The 19,511-nt window shown below is 42.8% G+C and overlaps 1 protein-coding gene across 13 annotated transcripts in view; it reads right to left on the reverse strand.

Moving 5' to 3' along the window:
• Window positions 1–19,511, reverse strand: part of Lin54 (lin-54 DREAM MuvB core complex component) — a 59,883-nt gene that overhangs the window by 38,489 nt on the left and 1,883 nt on the right. For 2 of the 13 annotated variants that reach the window (XM_021163112.2, XM_021163111.3), the window contains exon 2: window positions 2,658–2,710. In XM_021163112.2, the coding sequence (XP_021018771.1) occupies window positions 2,658–2,678 (21 nt within the window). In that variant the 5' untranslated portion in view covers window positions 2,679–2,710. Of the gene's footprint in view, window positions 1–1,994; window positions 2,711–4,383; window positions 4,405–14,780; window positions 14,827–16,708; window positions 17,075–19,047; window positions 19,370–19,511 lie in introns of those variants that run through there. The other 11 variants (XM_021163109.3, XM_021163108.3, XM_085836918.1 and 8 more) reach the window with 10 other exon arrangements.

Here is a 19,511-nt window from a genome sequence, read left to right on the forward strand (position 1 = left end):
CTCAGAGAAACCCTATCTCTAAAAAAACAAAAACAAAAAAACAAAATAATAATAATAAATAACAACAATGCTGTGGGCTATGGGTGGGGTAGATTTGTATACTTAAATTCCTCAAAAGAAGCCAAATATCATGGGGCCTAATGTAGAAAACTATAGATGTGTAGTTACTAACTTATTTTTTTCAAAGTTTTTCATAAGTTGCTTTTGAGTTAGAAAGATCTGAGCTACCTAAAAATCAACTGTATACTTAGAAAATATTCTCAATAGATTTCTTTGGCTTTCCGTTGTTGATTGTTTGCTTGTTTCTGAGTTGTGTGAGACAGCGTCTCACTATGGAGCCCTGGCTGAACTCAGTATATAGACCAGACTATCACAGACTATCCTGAGTGCGGAGGACACGCACCTCCATGCCCGGCTCTGGTATAAGCAAGACAAATGGAATCAGATCTGATGAAGCCAACAACAATAGAATAAATGAGTATTATACCCGAGTCTTTTATTGTCAATGCTTAGGAAATTAAAGTAAGAAATCAGTGGATGGTTTATACACCACTCTCAGAAGTGAAGAGATGGCATTCTGGTTTCTATCACCTGTTCCTTGAGAACATGATGACCCATCACCATGGCCAATCACAACAGGTCTAAATATACTCAGGACTGGATGCTTCACAGCGATCTCATTCATGAGTGCCTCAGCAAAGATTAACCAATTAAAGTGAGGGGAGACAACCATGAGGAAGCAAGGTGCATCAACTGGTAAACAGTAAGAGGAAGGAAACTGCAGGTTACAAGGCTTGACAAAGGGTAACCTTCTTATCACAAAGCTCATGAGAATAGTTTCTAATTCTTTCCCAAAACAATAACCAAACCTTGAACATAATGCCAGCTAAGAGGACGAAGCTCTCCCACCTTTCCTACCCCTTACACCCCTCTCTTTGTTACTCTGTCTCATGCCTTCTGGTCTCTCCTCCCAACCCCACACCCAAGGTTTCTCTGTATAGCTTTGGCTGTCTTGGAACTCTCTCTGTTGACCAGGCTGGCCTTGAACCCAGAGATATGCCTGCTTCTGCCTCATGAGAGCTGGAGTTAAAGGTTAAGGGGGGAGCCACGACTGGCTGCCACCTGGTTTCTTTTCAAAGACAACTCTTCCAAACAGGAAATGTACTGTGGTTTCCCTCTAACGAAATCACTGCATTTCTCAGTGCTGTAAGGACTAAAGAGGCTTTTGGGGCCATCAAAAACTGAAAAAATTTCATGTATGCCCTGGTGATCTTTTATTATACTGTTCGTATTATTAAGTTCTATTCTGAAGGGCCCTTGATGTATTTTTGAGAAGTATATAATACTATATTTTGGTTTGTTTTAAAAGATCAAGTAGCCATGTTAAGCTAAGGTAAAAACTTGAGAGAGCAAACTAACCACAGTCCCACAGCCTACAGCTACCACAGAGGTGACTGAAACCCAGCAGTCCAACTCACAATGCACTTTGCTCCGTTCCAGTCAGTGTCTTCCTCACATTCCAAACATGAACAGTGGGGATGGACAGGAAGTTTCAAACAAGAGACAAACACTGTGAGCACTGTGGCTCCACGGGGTTCTCAGAACAGCAAAGTTTACTACTCTGTAGTCATTAATCAACCAAGAAAAAAGAAAAAACGATGGATTGCTATGATAGCTTTGCAGTAAGTTGGACATCTTTATGCCAGCCAATAATACTCTGGAGCCAAACTGCCAGTATGCATGAAATGCATAAAAGGCTATAAATACACGATATGAAAGTAAACCAAACTTAGTTTGCTATAAGTTCTCTGGTAAAAAATTTTCATGAGCATTAGACATATCAAATTTAACAACAAAACAAATCCACACAATTACTTAAAACATTGAAAAGAATTCATTAAAAGTTAGGCAATTAACAACCCTACAAACACAACTTTGCATCAGTTTAACTTTTTAACATGCATTTTAAGTAATATGCCCTTTTTTGTTTTTACCTGTACTGTTTTTAACTGTTGGGTCTGTAACACAGAGGGCTGAGTTGTAGTATTAATCAGTTGACTTCCTGGGGTCAGTGCTGAGACACCAATGACAGGTTTCACCTCTGGCCTCCCTCCAATGGTAACTACTTTAATTTGCTGCGGTGGTAACTTAGCATCTCCTGGCTGGGCCTGAGCTGTAACTTTCTGAGCCTGGGGTAGTTGGCTATGGGGTAGTGCTAAAACAATTGGTGAACCAGACTTGCCCAAAGTTGTTAATATTAACTTCTGTCCATCTGGTTTAAGGGTCTGATTGCCAAGTTTAAGATCAGATGTCTGTGATACTTTGTTTAAAATAATCTGATTGGCTGATATAGTCACAGGAGTCTGAGCACCAAGTTTTTGAAGGCCACTTGGAAATGCTGGTTTCACTGTGGTATTAGAATCTGCTTTAGAAACTGTGGTATTCACTGCAACTTGGTTAGTGTGGTTACTGTACACTGTGATTGGTTCCGTGGAAATGGGCGTGGCTGTAGAGTCACCGGTAGAATTTATGTTGACAATTTCTTCCAGCTCTGTCTCCATGGGAATTGGGGATGACACAATTACAGCCTCAATACTATCCTCATCCACTAAAGTTATAGCAGTGTCCATTATGTCGTCTGGAAGCAAACTATTCACCTCGGCCGGCACCACCTCCATGATCGCACCGCTTCTACAGAGATGCCCAGGTGCTGCAAGAAAAGCGGAAAAACACGTTACCAGGCTTTGAAGGAGATTGTTTAAAAATACACTCAAGAAAAATGTAAATAACAAAATATATCAATGCCCTATCTACAAATGGCATTACCCTATTTATAAAGATTCACTAAGTAGTAAAGGAGTTTCTAGATCAATCCACTTCATGGAGATCAAATGGACTATGTGGCCCAAGTCTAATCAAGTAGCTTCTTATAAAGGAATTTTTCTTTGGATTTTCAAATCCTCTGCCATTTAAAGTGTCAAAGGGGAAACTATTCAAGATTATATAAGTCTAGAGATGGCTCAGCAATTAAGAGCAATTGTTGCTCTTGCAGAGGACCAGGGTTCAGTTTCTAGCACTCTCATGGTGGCTTAGAACATTCTGGAACTGCATCCAGTTCCTGGTGACTCAATGCCCTCTTCTGACTGCCACAAACACCAGGCATGCACACAGTGTACATACATACATGCATGCAAAACACACATAAAAAATAAAAAAAGGATGTATAACCAGCCCCCATCAAGGAAAAAAATAAGTTTAGCTTATGAACAAATCAGCCTAAATGCTTTTCGCTAAAAATCCTTTAGAACTTCCAACAAAGGAGTGGTGTCCAGTATCAGCATTGTAATAAAGACAGAGTGGCATGTACCAGGAAAAACTACTGTTTGCTCAGAGCACTTGGAAAATCCTTTAGATCCTAATCAGCAGCTCTTACTTTTCTTCTTTTGGAGACATAGTATCCTCTCACCTCCTAGCACAGCCTGCCCTTTAATCCTTCAGCCTCCTGGGTACTAGGACTGCAGGGAGCATCCCCACCTCCACCTGACCTTCTTTGTTTTGTTTTTGTTTTGTTTTTTGTTTTTCAAGACAGGGTTTCTCTGTGTAGTTCTGGCTGTCCTGGAACTCACTCTGTAGACCAGGCTGGCCTCGAACTCAGAAATCCGCCTGCCTCTGCCTCCCGAGTGCAGGGATTAAAGGCATGCGCCACCATGCCCGGCTTCCACTTGACCTTCTTTAAAACACAACCATCCTAAAATGAAGAGCAGCACGTACAGCTGGCACGGTGGCTTGAACTGTAAGCTCGGCCCTGGAGAGGCTGAGGAGCAAGTTCCAGGGCAGCAGGTGTTACACACAAAAGTGGAACAACTGCAAACAGTACACTGTACTTAGGAGCAATGGCAAATACTGCTGCTGCCAGAAAAAGCATCAGTACTGAGAAGATACTATTGAAAGCATGATATAATTCTCCTCCCCATCCTCCGATATGTGCAACATTATCACGCCTACTTTACAGATGAGAAAGGTTAAATAATCGCCCTAAGCAACTAGTGAATGGTAGAGACAGAATTTGAGTTTGTTTCAAATTTGAGAGACAGAAACCTGGTTTGTATGGTTCCAAAGTTAGCCATTTTAATTGCGAAACTATAGTACTATCAACACTTTACCACTGTTGTTTTAAACGGACAACACAACAGGCCTGGTCCTTCTGGGTCAACTCCCTGTCCTAAAAGCCCACACTACTAGCGTGCTGTCCTTCAGAACAGCTTGCGGTTTTGCTCATACTAGATCTTCATGGATAGGGAATGCTGTACAGACGCTCCTCAACATAAGAACGCTGCCCCAGAAGAACTATCAGAGTTAAAGATCAAAACTATAAACACCTACCAAACAACTAGACAGCAGAGCAGCAGACCCCTGCAGAGAAAAGAAGGCGGTTGTGGGTCACTCCATGCGGGTGTTGGAATGAACTCCCATTCTTTGGAAGAACAATAGGTACTCTTAACCTTAACCCCTGAGCCCTCTGTCCAGCCCCACCTTTGCAGTGGTAAAGCAGTGGTTCTCCACCTGTGGGTCAGGCTCTACCCTTTCACAGGAGTCCCACATCAATAGCTCACACGCTAGGGATTTGCACTAAGATTCAGAAGCCAGGCCTTTACTCTCAGCACTGGGGAGGTGGAGGCTGATCGCTTAAGTTCATAGTGAGCCTGATCTACGTTCCAGGACAGCCAAGGTACAAGAGAAGCCCTCTCTCGAAAAACCAAAATAATTCTTAGTTTCTTTGGAAAGTCAGTAATGTCAAATGATGTTTTGCTGGGGCACACAGGTAAATGGATGTTTTGCTGGAGCAGACACAGGTGAGAGGATGTTTTGATATAGCAAACCTGTGAAAGCACCCATGATGAAGGAGTATAAATACGACTCCACAGACAGTGGGAGAAGAGCACTGAGCCTTGGTTTGGTTTGCTCTGCCTCACTGTTCTTTGCTAAAGACACACACATATTGGTTTGCCTTACATAGTGTTGTGGATCTCCACTAGTGGTAACACCAGAGAGAAACTCGCTAAAGAACTGCTGGTGAGGTTCCTGCGGCAGCTAGCCACACCTCAGCAGCCACACCTCAGGCCGGTTGGCTAGCCTGGCGGTTTCTTCAGGATTGAGCTACAGCTGCTGGTTCATGCCTGCCTGCTGAGAGGACTAGACAGAAGCTGTTGCTTTGTGCCTGGTGTCCGCAAGCCTAGAGGACTGGCCTGCTGCTGAGTCGTATTTGGTGTTTGCTATGGGACTAAATGCAGCCAAAGAAGATCAAGCTCGCCCCAGAGAGCTACTGCTTCACAGGTCCACTCCCATCCTAAGGACTCTTCCTTCCACTGCCTCTGCTGGGGGGGGCGGGGGGGGGGGGCTAGAGAGGGCCTGAACCCTTATTAAAGTAGGCTGCAAAACATGTAAGCCTACACTATTATTATTATTATTTATTTTTACTACTACTACTACTACTTCATGGTTGGGGTCACCATAACACAAGGAACTGCATTAAAAGATCAAAGCATTTGGAAGGTTGAGAACCACTATAGTAAAAAGGTGGTGGTAAGGGGAGTTTCACAGTTGAACTACTGTAAGTCAGGCCCTTCTGTGCTATTCACCTGTGGCATCCGAGAATTGCAGCGTAGACCTTCCTCACATGTGTGTTGAGACTGATCTTTGCTGTTGCATTCATTACTAGCTCCCTTCCTTTTGACTGTTAAATAATATTCTCCTGCACAGATCTCCCACACTTTGTATGTCCATCCGCTTACTAACCGTCATTTGAACTTTCTCAGTTTGAATGTTATGGATAATGCTGCTATAAACACTAAGTTCAAGGTGTTATGGCTACGTCTTTCCATTTCTTTTCAATATATAGAGAGGAACAAGCCAAACTTTCATGGTTCTGTGGATACAGACACCCAGATTAATGTAACAATTTGTAGTAGGAGAAATGCAGAGACTGTGCTGTGTGCGGGGCTCCTGTGTGTGGGGAGGCTGTGCTATGCGTGAAGCTTTAGCCAGTGTGTGGTGGAGACTGTGCTGTGTGTGGGGCTCCTGTGTGTGGGGCTCCTGTGTGTGGTAGAGGGAGCTTGTGCAGTGAGTGCAGGTAAACCTCAGAGTCCATGCAGCTGGTTCAGGAGTGTCTGTGGCTCTGGCTCTGTCCAGTGCCTGTACCCTGCTCCACTTCTCTGCTTCCAGCTACAAATGACTGAGACCAATGATTTTTCAGCATCTGTAAAGGACCCATTCAGCACAATAACAATTCTAAAAGCTAGCATCCAAAAAGAAAACACTGGCCTTGAATCCCTGACCTTTATCTCCCAAATGCTGCAATACAGACATATACCACCATGCTATTAACAGACGTGCACACACACACACACATACATGCACACGCACACACACACGCACGCACACGCGCGCACACACATGAGTTTGCATTATTATTGCAGTTGTCAGTGGTGGAGTGAGACAAGCAAGTAAGTACAGGAGAAAAATAGAGTCCTCTTCATTTGCAGGAAATGTCCTTGTTTTTCTGATTTGCTTATTTCACTTAACATGATGATCTCAGTTACTGAAATCTCACCTACTGAAACAGGAAACACACTTTAGAAAAACATGCATTGGGCTGGAGAGATGACTCAGTGGTTAAGAGCACCGACTGCTCTTCCGAAGGCCCTGAGTTCAAATCCCAGCAACCACATGGTGGCTCACAACCATCCATAATGAAATCTGACGCCTTCTGGTGCATCTGAAGACAGCTACAGTGTACTTAGATATAATAAATAAATCTTAAAAAAAAAAAAAAAAGAAGAAGAAAGAAAAACATGCAGAAGGGACTGGAGATATAACTTGGTAAATCAAAACAACTCTTCTGTAGCATGTCAAGTCGCTACATTCAACCGCTGGTACTACTTTTTTAAAAAGAAGACAGAGCAACTCAGTTCATTGTTTAAACATATATAGAGAGGCTGGCTGACATGGTAGCTCACGCTTTAGTTCCAGCATGTGAGAGGCCAGTGGGTGAGTTACACAGCCAAGTTTCATGTGTAGTGAGTTACACAGGAAGCAGCTCAGGTGACAGAGTGCTTACCTCCTAACACGAAGCCCTTGACTCAGTCCTGAGAACCACATACACCCAAGGGTGGATACAGGCCAAAGAGCCCAGCACTTGGGAGGTGGAGGCAAGATTAGTAACTCAAGGTCCTTCTTGTCTACAAAGAAAGTTCAAGCTCCCCCACCCCAGTCTACATTAGAGCCTTTCTCAAAAACAAAAAATTACAATGTGGTTTTTTTTTTTAAATATTTGCTTAGTCATGAAGCCCTGGTTTTATGCCCAGCACCAAACAAACCAGCACACCTGTAATTCTAACATTTAGGAGATGGAGGATTGAAGTTCAAAGTCATTCGTAGCCAGAATGAAGCTAATCTGAACTGCAATCTCATGTCCCCCCAGCCCCACCTCAGTGGGGCCGAAGAGATGGCTACTGGGAGGATGTGGATTCAGTCCCGGCACCCACATGCTGCCACAGTCATCTCCAACCCTAGGCCCAGGGATCCAACAGTGGGTTTTGGCCTCCACAGGCACTGCATGCACATGGTGTATCCATGCAGGCAAACCACACACACACATAAAATAAAGATAAATCTTTAAAATAAACCTAGCAATTCTATATCTAGTTATTGAAAAGAAATGGAAAGACGTAGTCATAACACCTTGAACTTAGTGTTTATAGCAGCATTATCCATAACATTCAAACTGAGAAAGTTCAAATGACGGTTAGTAAGCGGATGGACATACAAAGTGTGGGAGATCTGTGCAGGAGAATATTATTTAACAGTCAAAAGGAAGGGAGCTAGTAATGAATGCAACAGCAAAGATCAGTCTCAAAACACATGTGAGGAAGGCCTACGCTGCAATTCTCGGATGCCACAGGTGAATAGCACAGAAGGGCCTGACTTACAGTAGTCCAACTGTGATTTTCTTTTCTTCTTTACAATGTGCAAAATGGTGCACAGACGCATAGGCATGAACTTTGGTCTTCAGGTCAAGACACAGATGGAGCTAGTGGCTGCACACTAATAAGCACACCTTGGCATTTCTTCCAATCCTAAGGACTCCTCTTGTAGCCCAACCAAGTCCTGCGGTTTTCACCACCACACAGCTCCATATCCTCCCTCGCTGCCGTCCTGTGGAAATCCCCACCCTCCAAGTTTTGAGGGTTCCTTCACTCAGCAGCCACTCACACTGCCTTTCAGCAAAGGGCATGGGCTTGAGTGTGTACAATAACTAGCATCATCTAGTCGATTACACTTGTCAGCTGAGCCTCTAAATATGATCTAACAGGTAAAACTCTCTTGCCCAAGTTGTCTACCTCACAGATGAGTATTCATTGCCCAGAAAATCTTTCACAGCCTGTAACCTAGCCCACAAGAACCATGTCCTTCCTTCCCCTTTTCAGAAGCCAAAGCCCAAATTGAGGTGGGAGGTTTGGTTTTTTAAATAGGCTATTTGCAAGCAAGGAAACACAGTACCAGTTACTGCTTCATCCCCCAAACACAATAGTCCTGAGTCTGAGACAAAGCTTTTTGCCTGTCTGTCTGTCACACATACACACAGAGCTGCCACTGTCTCCCTTGTAGCTCATACAGAAATGCAAAGACCCCAGAGTAGGCTCGCAAAAGCATATCTACCCATCAACATTTCATACTCCAAGTGTATACCTCTGATGCTGCTCAGTCTACCCCTAAGTACTGTTTTTATGCTACTATAAATGATGTTCCCTACTTCCCAAGTGTCTATCATTAATACTGAGATAGAATTGAGTTTTAATTACTGTCCATGCACCCTGCATCCTAAGCCCACGTATTCACTGTAGTAGCTTGCAATGTAGATTACTGAAAATGTTCATCAATACTTGTCTGCAAGTAATAACTGCAATCCTTCCTTTTTTTTTTTTTTTTTTTTTTGGTTTTTCGAGACAGGGTTTCTCTGTATAGCCCTGGCTGTCCTGGAACTCACTTTGTACACCAGGCTGGCCTCGAACTCAGAAATCCACCTGTCTCTGCTTCCCGAGTGCTGGGATTAAAGGAGTATGCCACCATGCCCGGCTCCAATTCTTCCTTTCTAATCTGCACGCCTTGTATTTCCTTTGCCTTTCTATATTTACTTGAGATGTCACACAAAATGATGACTTAACAGAATGAAAACAGACATCTTTGCCTGCTTCCTGGTATCATCTGTTTATCTGTAGGTTTCTCAGGCTTCCTTTAACAAACTGAAAGGGTTAGCTTTCACTGTTTTCACTCTTTCAAATGATCATCTGAACACAGATACAGATATGTAGATGAATACAGATGTATGCTTTCATTTGTGGGGTGCTGGACAAGTACAGTGGTGCAAGTGTAGAGTCGGACGGAGAGCAAAGGGCGAGTGTTGGCTCCTTCCAACATGTCAATCACTAGGACTGAATGTAGGCCAAAGGCACCATTATCAGCAAAGCCATCTTGCCTATTCTGAAAAGAAAACAAACAAAATAAATTAAAAAATAAACTTGACATAAAGAAATGGCTCAGCAGTTAAAAAGCATTGGACCATATGAGCTGTCTCCAGTCCCAGGAGATCTGATGCCTTCTTCTAGACTCTGAAGGCACTGTACATATGTGGTACACAGGCATACACACAGGCAAGACATTAATACATATGAAATAAAAATGAATACAACCATAAAAAAATTAAATGAACTCAAGAATGGAGGTTCATGTGCATAACCTACAGATTTAGGAGGTGGAGGCAGGATTGTGAGTTCAAGGCTAACCTGGGTAGTGGTTTAAATTAGTGGCCCCCACAGACTCACATATGAACACTGCATCTCCAGCTGTTGGGCTGTTCAGGAGATTATAGAAACGTTTACAGGTGAAGCCTTGCTGGAGGAAGCACGTCCCTAAGAAGGATGCTGAGGCCTCCTCAAGCAGCCACATCCTCCTTCCTGCCCTCCATGCTCCCTGTAAATGGAAGGAATGTGTTCAACCAGCTCCGTGTTCCTGTGCCATGTCTTCCCTGCCACAGTGGAGTCTTGCTCTGGAACCACAACCCGAAGGTTCTTTAGGTCGCTTTTGGTCATGGTATTTTATCACAGCAACAGAAGAGCGATTAACACCTATATACATATCAAGACCCACTCTCAAAAGAGGGGCAAGGATGGAAACATAACTTATTGGAAGAACACTGGCCTAGTTTATATGAGGCCCAATGTTCAATTTCTAGGAAAACACACACACACGTTTAATTCTGTCATTTGCTTTTTCTATAACTACCAAAAAATTAGATGGTTTTCTACTTTAGTCTGCAAGTTAAACTAATTTTTATTACCAATCCAGTTCTACATTCTCGTCCATCATGTATTACATATTGTGTTAACTGCTGGATTTATTAATATTTTGCTAACAAGTATTGTTGTCGACATTCATGAAAGGTATTGGCCTGTAGTTTTCTTGTAACATCTACCTGGAAATGACGCTAGCCTGATAAGAACGAAGTGGGCACATTCCCTGCTCAGGAAAAGTGTGCCCAGAACTGTCTACTTCCTTCTTCCATGTTCCTTAGAATTTATCAGTGAAGACACAGAGCTTATAGGAAGCTTTCTCTTGTTTCTATTCTAGAGACAAGGTCCTATATGCACTTTGTACACACTGGCCTCCAGTGACCCTGCTTCAGCCTGCCAAGCTTCTATAGAAAGGAATCACTGCTCCTGGCTTACAAAAAGGCTTTTGAAACCTATAAACTTAATATCTTTGTTCAACTCTCTATGTTTCACCTTTAGTATTTGATAGTTTCTGTTTCTAAAGAATTTGTCTATTTCTTCTTGCCAAATTTATCAGCACTATATAATTATATGTAAGTGTATATATAATTAAAGTTATGTATAATAGTCTATAGGCTCTGTAGGCATGTCCTCTCTTCATTCCTCCCACTGGTGTTTTGTTTCCTACCCCTTTTTCATAGTTAACCTGGCTAGCGGTTTCAATTCTCATTTTTACCTAGCTACATGCTAGCTTTACCTCCTTTCCTCTGAGTGCTTCAGGTGTAACCTGACCTTCTTTTTCCAGAATCTTAAAACGGCAACAAGGATCAGGGCTCAGCAGCCCAGCCCAGAAGGATCAGGGCTCAGCAGCCCAGCCCAGAAGCCCAGAATGTTATTTCTCCCCGAGGGTATCTTTGTTATTGTAATTACATTTCTAAAAGTATGCCTGTAAAATTAAATGTTTGCTATCTGACTTCTCCAGAAAGACATAATTTTTCAAGCTGTGGTTCAGAGCACTACACAGCTTTGTTTTCTTCTTTCCCCAAAGTGTCAAGAAAATACTCAAAAGGCAAGGAACTGGACAACCCAGACATGCTGAAGGTCACACGGGCTCCCAGCATTACAGCTCTCAAGGCACGAGGACTGACGGTCAAGCCCTCTCTACCTAACTAAGCCATTAAGACAAGGAAAAGGAAAAGGAGAACACTAACAAGAGGAACTCCGGTGCTACTTTAAGTGCCCTCCGCTAAGGTCAGTGTTACTATTATGTATTCACCTCGATAGCCCTTGGGACTTCATCTTCCACTCACAGATAATAGTAGAGAGCACTTAATACCTAACCATTGGGATTTCTATGTATTTTATATCAATTTCTAGTTTAACTCTTCTGTTGCCAAAAGATAGCTCTAGCATTCCCATAATCTGAGCTAAGACAGCTGTGAGTGAGTTGGTTATGATCCGTCCTGGTGAACATTTCACTAGTGCACTTGAACTCTCATTCTGAAGTTACAGAAGGGAGTTGTCCATAAATGTTAGGTCAGGTTGGTTTTAAGCATTATTTGAAGAGCCCACATCCTCACTTATGCTTAGCCAGGCATGGTGGTACAGTTATTCGTGTAACCCCAGAACTCTAGAGTCAGCTGAGTGCCAGGTGAACCTGGCATCTATAGCAAGGAAAAAAGCAAAGCAACTTGCTGAATGAGAAAAAACGAAAAGCCAACTGCTCTACTGTTTTAGCGACCACTGAGAGAGGGTGTTCAAGTTCCTAAATGTGACAGTGGCTTTGACTACTGTGTCTCTTCTGTGCACTCTGTCTCTGATGCTTTAAAGGGTGATGCTCTTCTATTAGAAAGCACAGGACAAGCCGGGCGTGGTGGCGCACGCCTTTAATCCCAGCACTCGGGAGGCAGAGGCAGGCGGATTTCTGAGTTCGAGGCCAGCCTGGTCTACAAAGTGAGTGCCAGGACAGCCAGGGCTACACAGAGAAACCCTGTCTCGAAAAACCAAAAAAAAAAAAAAAAAGAAAGCACAGGACCTGGAAGAGCACAGCATGGTGGTGCATGCTAGCAATTCCAATACTTGGGAGGCCAGAGGGTTTTCATTTTGAGACCATTCCAGAGCCAGCCTGAGTCTGCTTCATAATGGGGTAACCAGTGGGGGAAGGAGGAAGAGAAGAAAGAGAAGAACGGGGGAGAGGCAAAAGGGAACAGGGAGAGAGAATGCCCATTTGCAGTTCTTAGTTACAGGAGCCTGTTTGTGCCTTTCTGAACAAGTTGTTCAAACTTCTAGTAACAGTCTAATTTGGTAGGGCCAGCCTGTAAGTAATGAGGGACTGTGCAAAGTTCCAGAGCCAGGACACCTCAGAAAACATTCAGCAGTCCGAAGAACACCTCATATCCTTATAGATTTCCATTCTGGTCACATGCAGGGCATACTTACCTCACTAAAATAAATTCTCTAAAGCTTATGAGCATAGCAAGCAAAGGGTTTGGCCCTTTAGTTACATGATTCATCCCCCTAATTTTATCCCTTAGGAATGGAAGCTATGTGCTGGTGTGTGTGTTCATCAATGTTGACATCTATTCTAAGGAAAGAGAATCTTCACAGGCCAAGGAAGCTAAGGCCAGTTTGCTTCACCTGCACAGGAGTTACAGTCAGTGTACAGAGCGGAAGAACCCAGAACATAACCTATAATTCTCATGCTGCTGGAAGTCCCTCACAGCTGAAAATGGTTGAATGATTTAAGTCCAAGCAGAGTCACTCAACTCAAAGTCTAAAGATTTCCAACTGTCTCAGTGACTCTAAAGCCCCCTGTTAAATAAAGCCCTCATCACCACGAGGCACTCCACCCCAGCCACAGCATCCACTGTCACTACAAAGTTCTTGTCTGTTCGTTTATAGCTTGATTCCACCCCCACCCCAGCTCTTTAGAGTGTGGAACAGGAGTTCACCTTCTCACCACCATACCCTCTCACCCCAGGGCCCACCACAAACGCCTCTCAGTAGACATTTGAAAGATGAATAAATTAACCGTGGAGAAGGGATAAAATTGAATAACTCTACCACTATTTATGGCAAGCTTTGCAAATAACTATCAATGTAAGGTGGGTACAGTGTACAGTGCTCTGGGACTTCACAACGATTTCAATAAGAAATCCAAACCCACCATAAGCCATGCTAACAAGCTGAAAAGCTATTTTCAAGTAAGCTTTTCAACAATACCTTCTAAAAATACCTTCTATCTAAAAATCTACAAGGTCTAAATTTTTAACTAGTTGCACTTTTATCAGTAGTTTAACTAAACGTACTTTCTCACTTTGAGAGTATTTGGAAAATTAAGCCCTCAAGAGTTTAGAAGTAACCAACAGACAAGGAGGTAAAATACCATCTCAACAGCATTAGCTTGGACAACAGCTCAAGACTGCTACAGTAAAAACTCCACAGCAGAGGGAAACAAATTTGATTTAGCACAGGGACAATGAAAAAGAAGTAAACTTTATCCAAAATTTTAAAATAATATAGATGGAAATAAAAGGCTATATCTTGCTATTTTAAAGAATTTATTACAGAGGGTTACCACAGAAGGAACATACCAGAAGGCTAAAGCTGGAGTATATTGAATTCAGTGTCAGCATGGACTATGTAGGAAGACCTTATCTCACACAAGCTATTTATTAGGATTCTACTAGGTAGAAAGACCCATTTTCGGGGGCTGGAGAGATGGCTCAGCGGTTAAGAGCACTGACTGATCTTCCGAAGGTCCTGAGTTCAAATCCCAGCAACCACATGGTGGCTCACAACCATCCGTAATAAGATCTGATGCCCTCTTCTGGGGTGTCTGAAGATAGCTACAGTGTACTTACATATAATAAATAAATAAATCTAAAAAAAAAAAAAAAAAAAAAAAAAAAAGAAAGAAAGACCCATTTTCCAGCCATAGCTCTAGGCGCTGCTTCTCCTGTAATCATCTCTTCTAGGGCGCACACTGTGAAACGCACTGTGTATGCACTTTAATGCCCCATCCATCCGAGTCCCAGGGATGCATCACCTGTCTGTCTCACTGTGACTTTCTTCAGCTGCATCATGATGCCACGTCAATGAGCAAATGCAGTGCCTCTCCTTCCAGACTGCTGAGGCAGTGTGACAGCCAGCCTCACAGCGCTCCTGCTGCCCTGCCTTCCCCACCAAGATGGACCTTTCCCGGATGGAACAGCCTTGTGCTGGTCACCACAGGGGCTGAGGCTTTCGTGCAATGGCCATGGTTTGTCCAAAAGACAGAGTGAAACAAGGATGCTTAGTGTAAGTCATCTGAGAAGTGGCCCCCAAATTCTGGACGCTATGACAAGCGGCCTCAGGTTCCTACCATCCTAACTGCTCTGCAACCACAGACAGCCACCTGGAACTGCAGGCTACATCACAGCTATGAGAAACAAAACTAAGACAAATACTAACCCAAGCCTCTTGGATTCCCATATTAATATCCTTACTGATACCCAGTAAGGCCATCATTGTGTGTCCTAAATAAATTAAAGAAAAATAACACTGGTCAATATTTTCCATATAATTTTTCTTCAAATGTCTTTTCTTCTTTTTTGTCGTCGTCATCGTCATCAGATGATCTTGCAGAAATCCACCTGTTTTTGTCTCCTGGGTGCTGAGATTAAAGATTGGTGCCACCATGCTCAGCTAACTACCATCTCCTTTATTATGGTCACTTCTTCACCATTCATTGTATATATTTCCTCATTTTCCTCTTTATTTGCATGTTTTTTTCTCTAACCCCTTAATTTCTTATATTTCTCAATGAGGCATGTCAAAATGTGATATAATTTTTAATTTTTTAAAAAATTCTTCTCCACGGACTAAGTCTGATCATTATCCTTAATTCCCAAAGAATATTTTGTATGTTTTAATACAATTTAGTATTCTATATAATATATAGGATCCTCAATTATGGATAGTATTAAATATTCATCAATGATATTTTTAGGGTATGAAAGGATATGCATATAAAAGTTGAACAATTTTTATGTATTATTTGATTCTCAAAATACTCAATATTGTTTGATGAATAAAATACATTTAAATAATATAAAAATCTAAGAAGAAAAAAATTCTTCTCACATACATTCCATCCCAACAGTCCCCCTCCCCCACTCCTCCCAGCCCCCCAGCCTCCCACTCCCCCAGATCCACCCCCTAGCTCCTCTCCTAGGAGAAAAGCAGGCCTCCCAGGGACATTAACCAAACACTGCATACCATAAGACCATCACATCAAGGCTGGTCAAGGCAACCTGGTCCCACAAGCAGACCAAAGAGTCAGGAACAGCCTCACTTCTTCACTCTATCACACACACGCACACACACACACCCCACTCCTCCACCACCATCCTTACCCCCTACACACACCCCTCCCACTGTTAGGATTTCCACAAGAACACCAAACCACTCAGCTATAACATATATGCAGAAGTTTCAGATCTTTTCATCTGGGGCTGGATAGATGGCTTAGTTGGTAAATTTGCTTGCTACCAAGCCTAATGACCTGAGCTTGATTTGTGGGTCCGCATGGTGGGAGAAGAGAGCCAATCTCAAACATCAGTTGTCCTCTGACCTCCACATAAGGGCCAGGACATGTGAGCTCACACACAAAACAGTAAATTAATTAAATTAAATCTTTCTAATCTTTGACAGATTGTGTATTAATTACTCCATCCTTTTGCAATCAACAGTATCCAATCTCTACAGCCTGGAGCATATTATGGCACTTTACTTATATCCTCTAATCTACAGTACATCTTACATAAACAGTACTGGATACATGTCCCTAGGTACATTTCTGAGGCTGCCGTTCTATTCAAACGTTGTTTGCAACTCAAAGCCTAGTACAGTAAGGCCCCTTTCAGCCAATTATTTCAATTTTACCTGTAGTGAGTCTTAAACAGAAAGCCCTCTGGGGCAATGATGTTTATTTTACTTATATCCCTTGCATAGTATAGGACTCACAGACAACCCTCAATACACGTTGACTATTCCTTATCCAAAATGTCTGGAATCAGAAGTGTTCCAGATTCTCAAGGTTCACATTGGGAAACAAATTAACTACAATTATACAGACTGAGTAGGCTGTACTCATGCATTTAGGAATAACCTCGAGTGCACACACACACACACACACACACACATATACTCGCAACCACACATGCACGTGCGCACACACCTATGCAACAAGAATGAATAAGAAAGAAGGCCATGAACTTCAAAAAGAACAAGGAATATATATGGGGGAGGTTTTGGAGGGAAGAGGGAGAATGGGGAATGATTTAACTATAATTTAATAAATAATAATAGCAATCACAGCTGGGTATGGCAATACACACCTTTAATTCCAGCACTCAGAAGCAAGTAGATCTCTCTGAGTTCAATGCCAGCATAGTCTGTCTACACAGTGACATCCAGGACAACCAGGGCTAACAGACAGATCCTGTTTCCAAGCTGCCACCATTCCCAAAAAAAGAGAAGAGGTCCTTTAAAAGGTAACCACACACAGAGCATGGGGGTTCACACCTGCAATCCCAGCACTGGGGTCATTCTGAGTTAGAGTTAGGCTGTGCTATGAATTTCAGGTCAGCCTAGGCTACAGAAAAAGACTATCTAAAAAGGACAAAAGAGACAGATAATCACTAAGAATCAACCAAAAAGGCAACAAACCATGAGCTTGGCAGTTAAGGACAGCAGCTGCTCTTCCAAAAACCTAGTACCTACATGGCAGCAGCTCACAGCCGTCTGCATCCCCAGCTCCAGAGTAGTGCACAGACATAAATGCAGGCAAAATGCCCACACACGAAAAAGCTAGCCTGGGCTACATAGCAAGACTCCATCACAAAACAAACAGAAAACCAAAATGACCAAGCATTTAAAGTTTTAAAAATTCTTACTCTTACTCTAAGTAAGTTAACTGATGTGTACCAAAATAGTTGCCACATAAATAAAACAAAACAAAAACCCAATACAAAAACAAAAAAACAAAAACAACCCACCTAATTCCTACTGAATAACACAAAATCATATCATGTGTGTGTGTGTGCAGATATATGTATATGGGTAGGTGCATGTATGTGTGTAAATTTTAGTGCTTAATTCCTTTATAAAAGGAGTTATTTTTGATGTGTGTATGTGCAGATGTGTGTATGTGCCACCTACGTGCAAGTTTTTGAGGCCAGAAGAGGGCATCAGATTCCTGCAGCTGGAGTTAAAAGCAGCTGTGAAGCCAAAACTCCTCAAAGCATGAGACACTCTTAATGGATGAGCTATCTCTTCAGCCACAACTTTAATATTTTTTCGCTTATTTATTGGGAGCACACTTGCCAAAAATAAGTTAGAGAGAATTACTGTTGGTATGCCCAGTGCTGAGCCATCTGGCTGGCCCCTCAAGTTATATGTTTAATGAGCAACAATAATTAAATCTTCTAAATACTTCTCAGGTAGTTACTGTAAAACATTCTTTGGCTTCTCATGGTTGTTTTAAGTGAAAGCCAAAGTTCAACTATATATACACATTCAAAATATTTGTCCTGTATATCACAATATACCACATGGTAATATATGAAATACATAGTATCACTTTGTAAACAACCTGAGTAAGAAAACATTGCTAGTTGCAAATATTACTAGTAGGCATTTCTTAACTATTAACTCATAATTCAAGGTCACTGACCCAACCTTCTACCACTTAAGGTGAAGAAAAAAGGAGAGCCCCAAACCAGTATGTAACATTGTATAGACCATGTAACCCTTTCAACATCATTCCTGTTGGATATAGGGAGACTACCTAGGACCCTATAACATCCAAACCAGTATGGATCACAGATGACTAAAGTAAGCTGGGGCCATTCTAAGGTCAGTCAAGCCTTGCAATGAAGGTAACAGTGCTCTAGGTACTGAACAAGGAAGCAACATTTGTAATAGAACAGATTCCAATTGTCTGTATCAGCTATATACGCCCAAAGCGTTCATCCAATCATCACATCTCTGACAGGGAAGGCAAATTCATAAGCACAACCGTGCTCCCAAACAGAATTTCACTTATAGTATACAGCCAATTATAAAATCTCCCATAACTTCATTCTCTGAATTCATGAAATTAGGTGGGGACATAGAAGAAATTCCATTTAAAAATGAACAGAAACTATGATTTAGAGTATCAACTGTTATTTGCCAAGTGGCAGGATCAAAGGTGCCACCCAAAGATGACAAAGCCATATAAAATTTTTTTGATTACCACAAAACTGGTCCATATGTTCAAAAATAGATGAGGACCCACATCCCAACAAGTTCCAGACTATGTCCTGTCACCGACATTAAATGTAGAAGAAAATGCCAATGTTGTGCCTCCCCAAAGAAACACAACTCCCTAACTGCTGGACACCATCAGCCAACCCCCACCGAGTGGGTATTTTAAGTATTCTATCAGGAAATCATGGTAAGTACTAGCGGTTCCTCTAGGCCTCAGCAGCAGCCTTAGGTATAAGCAAACTCAGTCCTCTTGATAGTCAAAAAAATAATAATAACAACAAAACGTTGATGTCATTACAAGGCTACTGATTCTTTGCACTCCTCCGGACAAGTCATTCTAGATCCCCAAAGCATTTCCTCCCCCAACTCCCAAATAAAGAGCTCTGCAAACAGAGAACCCTCGGGTACCCCGCTTCTCCTCTACCTCCAGAGGCTGCCGCTTTCTCCACCCTCCGGCTCCGAGGAGCGGGCTCCAGAGGTCCCGGGCAATTTCGAGCCCGGGCAGTGCTTGTTTTGCCTGTGCACCGTAGCTCTGTCCAGCTGCTTCCTTTCCCAGTTTGCACGAAATGGAGCGCTATAGGGTACCCGGGGACCCAGGAGGGAGCCGGGGTGGCGATGTCGCCGCGGCCGCCGCCTCTGGTATGTCAGGGGCCGGGATTGTATTTCGAAAGATCCGCCATTTTCACCTCGTCATCACCATCACAGCTCAGCAGCTTCCCCCGACAGCCGAGCCCCAGCCGCCGCCGCCGCCGCCGCCAGTCACCTCCCCCTTCCTCCTGCTCCCGCCCCGGCCCGCCCTCCGGTGCAGCGCACACCCACATATCCGGGGAAACCTCCCGCCCGCCCCGCCAACCTTCAAACACACACGGGGGGAGGGAGGGGTTCTAG

Source organism: Mus caroli, unplaced genomic scaffold, assembly GCF_978045245.1.
Source record: "Mus caroli unplaced genomic scaffold, Mus_caroli_1 scaffold_4, whole genome shotgun sequence".
NCBI classification, from domain to species: Eukaryota; Metazoa; Chordata; class Mammalia; order Rodentia; family Muridae; genus Mus; species Mus caroli.